General features: G+C 40.6%; 1 protein-coding gene across 4 annotated transcripts in view; it reads left to right on the top strand.

Moving 5' to 3' along the window:
* The window catches only part of onecut3b (one cut homeobox 3b), a 32,966-nt gene extending 24,368 nt beyond the window's left edge, over window positions 1–8,598 (top strand). For all 4 annotated transcript variants that reach the window (XM_037531186.1, XM_037531184.1, XM_017697048.2 and 1 more), the window contains exon 3: window positions 7,190–8,598. In XM_037531186.1, the coding sequence (XP_037387083.1) occupies window positions 7,190–7,482 (293 nt within the window). In that variant the 3' untranslated portion in view covers window positions 7,483–8,598. The remainder of the gene's footprint in view (window positions 1–7,189) is intronic.
* The last annotated feature ends 2,494 nt before the right edge of the window (window positions 8,599–11,092 follow it).

Genomic DNA, 11,092 nt, shown 5'->3' with positions numbered 1-11,092 from the left:
GCCACGTGTTACAGGTGAGCATTTACTTCTGCTGAAATGAATTGCGCCGAGAGGAAGACAAAGAAGCGAACATGTTGTTGGCATTGTAAAATGCCTGGAAGTAATGGCTTACTAAGGAAAACAGACATTATGTATTAAATTATCAGTATATTAGCGCCAACACTCACTCATTCCATTACAGACTATTGAGTCCCGAGCTCGGAGCCAGAGAAAGCTTGGCATGGGGGACTGAATTAAATAAATGCTCCATGAAATGGACTTAAAAGCGCAGGTCAATCGATGGCGGGACTAATATTATTCTGTAAGAAAATTCCAACAATTGAAGCAACGATGATTCAGAAACGACGAGGCTTAATATGATGTGCTGATGAAATGCAGACAGGTGTCAGTAAAGGGCTCCTTTAAGCAGCCCAGCTTCGGCGTTTCCTCTCGAGGCTTCTGGCAATCATCTCTGGATCTTAAAAAGTATAAAAACAACGACCAGGGATTTATTCAATCATTTTAGTTATTCAGTGTAGGGCTTTTCCCCAAAGCAGTTTTTGGAAGCTAACTTGTTTAAACGCATTTAAGCGCGTTTTCTCCAGACACAAACCAATAGTCCAAACAACTGAACTCAAATCTGGTTGACCGTCTGTGAGTCTGAACTGAGCTGCTTATCTTTTCCCTTGGCGTTCTTCTGAAATCCTTTCTCATGACTGTAATACTACGTAATACCATAAAGATTAATCAGGTTTAACGCGTGGAGTCGTGAATCTAAGAGCCTAACGGGATCCAACACCCAGAGAGAGGAAAACCTCGTTAGCCGTACTTGAAGTTCAGATACATTGCGTGAATGAATGCGTTTAGCTGTAAATGCAGTTGTGAGGGAATCTGCGAGCCCAATAAGCTGATCTTATTTGGTGCGCGATTTTTTCTTCATAAAGCTGCAGAACTGCGACTGGGCTGGTCTTCGGGTTATAGAGCATGAGACCACCAGTGAGGGTGGTGCATCGCTGCAAAGTATAGTGCAGACCCAAAGGGGAATTACACCGATTTTTCAAAATTTCTGGATAATTAAGATTATTAAGAGTGTACACAGTCAGTCAGAGTGGCTGGGTGTGAAATGCTCCATTCTAGAGAAACTGAGTTAACATTGCTGACAGTGGTGCTGATTGGAACCAGACGTCTGAAGAGTTTATTGTCTCTGAAGGTGCCTCATAGAAAGATATGAAGTGTTAGGAAATGTTTGTGAATACGCTGGAACATTGTTTTACAGCAGTTTTGAAATAAGGCTTTGGCCTGTTTTTATTGCGCATGCGCAGCACTAAAGGCAAACTTGTGCACAAAGAAAACAGCTTTTCAGATTTCCTCATTGCACCATCATCAGTATTACACATTAACTCAGATGACACCTGCAGGTTCACTGGTGGATTTGGATAATAAAGGGGCTTTATTTGCATTATAGGGATTCTAACCCCTGGCACCACTGTGAAGAAATGCAAGTTCTTAAACTCTTCAAAAACGCATCATTACACATCAAACTGGTCAAATGGCGCTTTAAAATAGTAAAGCACCTACAGCTGCAGATAAATGTGGAAACAAGGGTGATCACGTGATTGTCTGAAAAGGCCTTACGCTTGTATTTTCACTGTGTCTTGTTGTAGGCTAGTGCACTAATAAATAAATAAATAAATAAATAAATAAATAAACTAAAGAAATGAAGAACAAAGTGTCAACAAAAGTATCTGCATCATATTTAACCAGCAGCACACGTGCACTGCATGCACGGCTCACCACCAATATGCAAATCTACGTGTGATTCGCGTAGACAAGTGAGCTGAGAATGTTTCATGTGCGGTTTGTGTTCCTGTAAGAAAGTGTGAACAAGCTGTGAGCTGCGAGCTGCGAGCAAAACACACCAGTAAATCTGCGTTTGCCTGTGAAATAAGTGCGTTTGCTTCTCATACATTTGCTGTAATTACGCTTTGCGCACATCAAGCGCTTCATAACTGTATTGCATTCACTCAAAGCTGTTTGACCCAGGAGATTAGAATAGGTTAGGCGTGAAATTAGACCGTGGGGAGAGTTCTGCTGAAAGGTTGGCCTAATGCCGTTCCTCTGTTTACGCGCCCACTGTTCTTATGCACTCTTAAAAAGATGGTTCTTCAAAGGTTCTTTATTAAAGGAAATGGCTTTATTTAGAACCACGAGGTATATACAGAATCTGAAGAGCCATTTCACCACGCCAAGAGTCATTTAAGCATGTAAATGTTAAGTGTTCATGGTTCTATTCAGAACCATTACCTTTACTAAAGGAACCCTTGAAGAACAATATTTTTAAAGGATGTATAGGGTATGGTTGTATATAGAATATACAATCTGAAGAACCGTTTCACCATGCAAAGAGTCGTTTAAGCACGGACGTGTTTCTATGAAGAACTCATACTCGTACTCATACGTAGAACCATCGTCTTTACTAAAGAACTCTTAAAGAACCATCTTAAGCGTGTAGGGCTTTGGTCCACAGTCAGCGATAATGATAAACTGAAATATCGTCGTCCAGGTTTGGATTTCTGAAAGGTGAAAAAACAGGCTACAGAATCTAGGCTATACCAGAAAGAATCCATATGATTGGGATGCAGGCTTGAGCCGTCATTTATGGCGCTACGTGCCAAAGGTTTTGAACATTTTAGATGGATTTTTATAGCATTTTCTCCAGCGAGGCCCGGCCTCTAATGCATGAGGCAGAATGTGCGTCTTTCTTCTTTCTGTCTACGCTCGGCTGTTGCCCTAAAAGCTGCAATGATCGATTTTCCTCTGTTTTCTCCTGCGCACGTGGTCCAGTAATCAGGGCCCCCTTCCCGCGCGATCGATCCATATTGATCCCTCGAGCCCAGTGCGCGCGGCGCTCGGGGAGGCGCGAGAGCCGCGCCGGAACGGGGGGACATCAGGAGGCGGAATGTGGGAACGAGCGAAACGCGCTACAGTCTCGCGCTCGATACCGAAAAACCGAGACGCAACCGGACAAAAGAGCTCTAAATATAGGTCAGAACACAGCCGCGATTCATTATGGGCAGCGCTGTTTTTGTACACTTTTATCATTTTACAGCAACGTGGTCTCTCCCCAATACGGTTTTGGGAGCTTGTGGTCAAACTGTGCAGCTGGAATTAACGGCTTTATTGGCCATCTCTCTGTACAGCATCAGCACCATGCAGTTCCATCAAGAGTGCAACGTGCAATTATATATGCACGCTAGTGCTAGGACATATACCCAGAGTGGACCTGATATGCACTACACCCTATATGGTATATATATATATATATATATATATATATATATATATATATGCAGAGAAACAGATGGATTGCAGTCTGTAATTGTAGAACTACAAAGTGCACCTATATAGTAAGTGGAGCTGATAAAATGGACAATGAGCATAAGGAGGTGGTAATAATGTCATGTGTGTGTGTGTGTATGTATATATATGTGTGTGTGTATGTGTGTGTGTGTGTGTGTGTGTATCTTCATATATAAATTGTTCGTACTCATGAATGAAAAATAGACCTTTATTTCTAACAGCGTGCAGTACTGTGAAAAAATCGGAGATCAACCACCGCTGAATGATTTTTTATTCAGAAAGCTCATTCGGTTTGATTAAGTGATTCATTTTTCATTGTCAGGAAAGTGCATTATCTTGATCACAGCTTCCATTCTTTTCAAATTTTCAAAGAAATCTGCAAGCATGTTTTTCCACACCTCCAAAGTTCTGTATTTCCTGTCTCTCACGTAATCCCAAACACATTCAGTGATGTTGATGTCTAGACTCTGGACTGGTCAGTTCATTGTTCTGAGAACACCAAAAGCTTTTGTTCTTCTTTTGTATCTATTTCCTCTTCTCAGTAAGGGCTTATTTACAGCTACACATCCTTTCAGATCCATAGTGCTGAATTGTCTTCTCACAGTGGAAGGATGGACAGAAACACCTGTGGATTTTTTTCAGATCTGAAGCAAGAGTGGAGCTTGATTTTCTCCTTTCTCTCAGAGAGGAGAGTGCTGTTTATCTGATGGGGACAGTTTTAGTGGTCTACCAGGTCCTGCATGCATGTTATACATATATAGGCTGTGTATTTGTGTTTACTCTATTTGTATAATTGTATGAACAAAGAGCAAAACAGGTGGAGATCTTTGTACTTAAATTGTCCATATAATCCTACAAAAGATGATAGCCTAGACAACACTGTGTGTGTGTGTGTGTGTGTTTGTGTGTGTGCTGTGAAGACAGTTTAAGCCTTTATGTCTTTGCATCACAGTGTGTTCATGTATGTGTGATGTGCAGTGGTATATGAAAATGATGGATGAGCGTGCAGTTGCTTTAGATGGCAGCAGTAAACAGATTTGACTGTGTAGGAGAAATCGATCGGCTCATGGCTCTCTGTAATTAGACATACAGCGCCAGGGCCTGGCTTTCACACTCTCAGCACAATCTCACTGGGGGAACCCTCACCGCAACACACACACACACACACACACACACACACACACACACACACACACACACACAGAGAAGCAGCAAAGCGTGAGTGCATGTGTGAGAGAGAAAGAGACAGAAAGAGGCTGAGAGAGAAAGAGGGTGATGGACATTTGTAAAACGGAGAGGGTTGAAATTATAGACAGAAAAAAGCAGGAAATACAGATCAGAGTACAAGAGCAGACATGTTTGGATCTTTTTATCTTTTATTCCTTTGTCCACATTATAAAGACATCCAAGCTCTAAGAAGAGGGTTACGGACATTTTGTTGAGTAAATAATAACAGAGTAACAGGGAGGTTAGCTGATCATTTTTTCTTTCAGCCTCACTGAGCTTTCATCATAAATGAATATGTCCTATTGTATCCTATTATAAGCACTCTCTCTCCATATATATGTACACTGTCATTTTCACAATGCAGTGTTTAGCTAATATGTATAATAAGAATAAACATTTTTAAATAATGGAAAACTACAGATTGTGTTGGGAACAGAAATATTATGTCCATAAGTTCACATTTGAATAAAATTCATACATTTTACCCATGCTGTTTGGTCTGCTTACAAGTATTAATGCAGACTGCAGCGCAACTGCAGAAGCAACATAGGCCTTTTAATAGCAATGGTCCATTCAGACCAGACTTCTCATAAAATTTCCAATATAACATTTAAAATATCTGATTTTGGCTTTTTATGGACTGCTTGGGTGTTAATTTACTATAAAGCAAATGATGACAGTATACAGTCAGTATAACAGTATAACACCTCCGGTTAAATGAGCACATGCTCTGCAGGGAACACATCTAATTATGGAAAATTTTAGTGTACAAATTTTACTTATTTACTGAATTTCTAATTTTTGCACAGACCTTTTTGCATATGCAGTTCACTTTAGAGGGTGTTTTAACTCAGTTTTCACTAAGAAAATCAACAAAACATGCCATTTGACCAGGAGCACCCTAACGTTTGCTTACAACTGTGTATCTTTATTGGCTGCTTCTTCCACTGCTGTAGTTTATAGGCAATCTGGCTTCGTCTGCAGCCATATGGTAGCCTCTTATATGTAGTGGTGGTCTGCATGGTTGAAGGTGAGCACTAGCACATGAATGTAAATCCTCTCAATGACTGCAAACAGCTTGGAGAAGGAGAGCGGATTTTGCTCGAGGGTTCTCTGCTATGAGTCCCTGAGGATGGGCTCTTCCTATAAAAGACACACACACACACACACACACACACACACACACACACACACACACACACACACACACACACATTAGAAATCTCCATACATTCATCAATTCATGTTTTTACAGTGAACATGGTCATCAGTTTCATAAACAAAGACAAAAATTTACTATTTTGATTTGATTAAAGCGATGCTTCAATGAAAAAGCTGATTTATGTAGTTTTCCCCTTACCCTTTGCTGTTCAACCATGTGTGTCTGAAGATTGCACCTTTGATTTGCAGTGGGGTTATGAGACTGGCATAGCTGACAAATAATGGAAACGTATGTGATTATTGTTATGTGGAAGACTTGCTTATGTGATTTTTGACACTGTATGACATACTGCTATTAAGAAAAATGGGCATAGCTAAAAACAGTAGTAACAACTAATTGGAAGGCTGAATTTGGTCTATACTTTTGTCAGTTTTTATAGATAGGCTCTGAATAGATGGGTTTACTGTGCCCTAATATGTGTGCACCTGTCCACACATGGAGCACACACCCTTGCATCACATACTTTATAACTAAATAATAATATAAAAGTCATGTGCAAAAATCCAGTACACTACAGTACAGAGGTATGCAAATGTTTATGCACTCCTGATCAAAAAAAAGATTTTTTTTGGTTTCCTAAGTGGAAATAAGTTAATATTTTCTCTACAGAGAACATACGTCTGCTGATTTTAACATATTTAAAAAAAAACAAAAAAACATGGACTGAGCAAAAATTATGGCAAATTTTATGTTTTATGTCTTATTTTATTCTATATCTGGTATGTCAAACTCAGCAAATAAATAGAAATTATGCACAAAAATATATCACATTGAAATTAGTTTTCTGTAGAGGATATATATATAGAATATATTAGCCAGCTGCTAGCTAGCTAGAATTATATTAATTTTAGATGTGAACTCAGAGCTCAACACCAATAAAAAAGAACAGCAGAAAACATTGAAACACATAAAGGATGTGACTCGTGATTTGACAAATGTGAAGCATTTGATCTCCATGCTAATGGTCAAATCAAAGCCAAGCGCAAAATACACATATAGTCATGAACATATCTCGGGCCATGTTTAGGTGGGCATACAGGACATCAGTGTCCTTAGAGGTTAGTATGCACTGTATACCTGCATATATGCATTAGCAAGTCTTTTTGAAAGTATTCAACACAATGCAGTTTGAGGCAAATATGTGGTGATTTCGATTAAGGCCGAAGTTGCGTAAATTTGATTTTTCCTTCAATTACCATCTTATTTGGCCAATTCTACTTCTAATCCTATAAGCCTTGACTGGTTTTTCAGTTTCTAAGTATTTCACTTTTTTGTCTTTGTGTATGCTACGCTCAGCACCATGACCAGTGGAAAAGGTGGTATATGTATCATATATGTATCTTACATTTTGACTAAGTCTATCTGACTCTCTCTTTCTCTTTGTCTCTACTGGCCGTGCAGCTTGTAAGAGAAAGGAGCAGGAGCAGCACAAGGACCGCAGCCTGGCGCCAAAGAAGCAGCGGCTAGTCTTCACTGACCTGCAGCGGCGCACGCTCATCGCCATCTTCAAGGAGAACAAGCGGCCGAGCAAAGAGATGCAGATCACCATCTCACAGCAGCTGGGCCTGGAGCTCTCCACCGTCAGCAACTTCTTCATGAATGCCCGCCGCCGTTGCGTGGACCGCTGGCACGAGGACCCCAATGCCAGCCCAGGCCAACCAGGCACCTCTGCCACCACGTTCTCCAAGGCCTGAGCACCTGGCCTCCTGCAGCCGCCACTGGTTGGAGCTCTGGCACATTTTAGTGTGTCCAGACCAGCAGTGGCAGCAGCAGCAACACGTTCATCTCTGGTGTCCATTGAAGCTTGAGAAACCTCAACCTGCTCGGCTGGGGCATGGCCAATACCGGATGCCCCTCAAGAGCTCCACTTGGACACAAGCTGCTCTACGACCAATGATAAGGGGGTCCGAGGGCATGCTCCGGTCTTTTAGCCTGTGGTTTATGTATTTATTTATTTGGTTGGTTCTGAAGTTTGCTTTAGGATGCAGAGGTTTTATTTTCAATATGGCATCCTTTACTTTTTCTCATTTGCCCAAAGAAGGCATAAGGCCTGGTCTGAAGTTTGATGGGCTTGATATTTAAGCCTTTAGAGTTCAGGTCGTCATTGCCCTTCGTTCTTAGAGCCGGTCTTTACGTTGAACTTGTGTTCCAGGACCTTTGTCTTAGGAATGAATAAGGAAGAGATGGCAATAAGCATCCCAGCACATGCCCCTATTGTTCTATGTAATCAGTGAGGCAAAACCAGAAGGTTTTGTTCTGATGTTTCACTGCTAAACCTGCTCAGCTCATCACAATTTGCATAATCTTATGTTTCAATCAGCTTTTCCTTTCTTTCACCCCTTCAAGTTTGATCCTTGATAATAGTCATGGTGACTGGTTGTGAGAATTTAGTTTGTGTGTCACAATCATATGCCTCAGACGCACCAGATGTCTAAATTCTCAGGCCATGTTTTTCTGTCCTGATTTTTCTTGATCGAGTCTCATTTTTTTCTTTCACTGCCAGCGTGGCTCCGTGCTCTTGCTTCAGCACAATGAGAAAGGGATGGGAAGAATCAATCAGTCCTCTGTGTTGGCCCCCGCAGAATCATTTTAGCCCACGGGGGCAGACCAGAGTCGCTCCTCATGCACAGAGCAATGGTGCCACCCACTGGACAAACTACAGCCTTGACCTCTGAATTTTATGTTACGGAACCATTGCAATCTCATCATTTCATGAGTGTTTAGGGGGCCAAGCAAAATTATGAGTGCCATGCCATCTGTGGATTAACCTGAAATGCTAACCTTTTGATTTTGCATGAGGTTTGATGTTTATATCCAAAGGTATTTTAATTTACCAAAGATAAAAAAGAAGAAACAATCATTACTCAAAGGGAGTAGGGTAGAGTACAGCTGCTGCTTGCTTTCTCCTATATTTGGAGGAAGGCAGTGTCTAGTGGCCAAATGTAAAAGGTAAAATGTCACTGTATGATTGAGTGCCAATGACAGTTGCCTTAATGATAATCATGGAGGATGGTGTGGCTCCGAGCCGCAACACTCTCCAAATCCCTCTCTTCCCGCTCTCCATTCTGTAAGGTACGAGGGTCTGTACCAGATTTAACCGACAAATCATGCAAAACCGACCCAATGCTGGGTGAATTCCACTCATTCCTGACATCAAATGTGTCGAAATAGCTCCACAAGGTTACAAAAGCTCCAAAAACACATCAAAAGTTACTGCAAATGAAATGTAAATATTCTTCTCATCCTTCTGTCTTTCTTCCTTTCCCTTCCTGGCCCTTACCAACCCCTTTTTACCCCAACTATCTCCTTCTTTCTGTCTTTTTCCTCTATAATAACAATGCGGGTAATTAGTACCATAGACACAAAGTTTCTATTAAATGTAACTCTTTGTGCTCTGTTGTGCATAAACTACAAGTAAAGAAGCACCTTGTTAACGAAGTTGCGAAGAAGATGAAGCAAAAGTGGCTTTACAACCGTCGTGAGAAAAAAGGGTCGTTGTGTATACTGGAATAGGACGGTGTTTGTGAAGATGGACTCCTAGCTGGAGCAACCTCTGAACTTCAACCTCTCTGACCTCTGAACTGGATGTGTTTTGGATGCGGCTCAGATTTAGAATCATCACCGATGATGTCAAGGTCCTGATCTGAGGTTGGGGAAATTCTGTTTGTGTAAAAAAATGTTATTTGTCAATCAAAGCTTTACGCAAAGCCCTACCAGTTGATGTTATCAAGCAGGATGCTGGAGAACAGCTGGCCATCATCAACTTAAGCTGGAACTTCAGCTGGACAGAGAGTGCTGTCATGGAGAAAGGCCAAATATACATTTGTAGCATCAAACATGGACGCAAAGTGGGCAAAAGGTCATACGCAACATTTGTCAGTGACTGAGAGCCAGAGAGGTTTAGAGGTGTTTTTTTTAAAGCAAGGTTCTTAAACAATGTTGTTTCAGAGTCAAATGTGAAGCAAAAATGTGAAAAAAAAAATCTGAACACGCATACACACATCGTTTGTAGTGAGAACCAGTGCGGCTACCTCACAGAATAATAGTGGCACATGTGACACAGCCACTGATACCAAAGATACTTCAGCCTGCCAGTTCTACCAAATCATACCCTCCATTCCCCTCTATTCATCTCCATGTGTTGCTTGATACACACACACACACACCACACACACACACACACACACACACACACTGTCTTATACCAATGTGATATTAATGTAGCGACAATGTGATTCTTCATACAAATGCACTCAGACAGATCCACACACATACAGAGCAATCAGACTGCATTATGCCACGGTGAAGGAGGTGGCTCCTATGCAGTACATGTTGAGTGCCTTTTTCCTTCAACCACGGGTGGGATTGCTCTGGACACAAAAACACACACCCACACACACTTTTCTAAATACATAATAGCATAATTCTCATGTGCTAGTAAAAACCAATTCCAAAAAAGTGGGACCGTATGTGAAATGCAAATAAAAACAGAAGCCACTGATAGGTAAATTCTATTTGAAAACAATATTTGATGTTTAAAAAATATATATTGTTTTGCAATTATATTCTTAATTTGATGCCTGCAGCACATTCCAAAAAACAGGAGCATGTTTACCACTGTGCAACATCACCTTTCTTTTTAACAGCACTTAGTAATCATTTGGGGACTGAAGACAATTGATCCAGCTTCAAAAGTGGATTTATTTGCAACTCCTCCTTTTTACAAGGCTTCAGCTTTGTTGTGATATTTTATGCTTCATATTGCCCCAAACATTTTTAATGGGAGACAGGTCTACACTGCAGGCAGGCCATTCTAGCACCTGCACTGCACTATATCTGATTATGCAGTCATGCTGTTGTAAAACCAAATGTGGTTTGGTGCTGTCATGTTGAAATTTGCATGGACGTCTCTGAAAAAGATGTTGTCTAGAAGGCAACATAGCTAGCCTCAGTATTAGGCCTTTCCTAGATGCCTTTTTTATAACCAAATATGACTGTATCGCCTTTTCATTGTTTTTAGTCTTAAATTGCCCCGATTTTGGAATGTGTTGCAGGCATCAATTTTAGAATGAAAAAAAAAAACTAAACAATGTAGTTGTTAAAGTTAAACATTAAATGTCTAAGTATATGTTAAAGTGGATTTACAAATTACTGCTTCCTGTTTTTATTCACATTTTTACCTACTGGCCCAACTATTTTGGAATTGAGGTTTGTATTAGGGATGATAGCTATGGGGCCTCACTGTCCATTCTGAAAAATAAGCACTTTGTTTTTGTATGAAATTTTATGTAAAGTTAATTTTAT

The sequence above is a fragment of the Pygocentrus nattereri genome, chromosome 19 (genome assembly GCF_015220715.1).
Source record: "Pygocentrus nattereri isolate fPygNat1 chromosome 19, fPygNat1.pri, whole genome shotgun sequence".
Lineage (NCBI taxonomy): Eukaryota > Metazoa > Chordata > Actinopteri > Characiformes > Serrasalmidae > Pygocentrus > Pygocentrus nattereri.
Note: the sequence above shows the minus strand (reverse complement) of the source record. Positions and strands in the feature narration are given on the sequence as shown.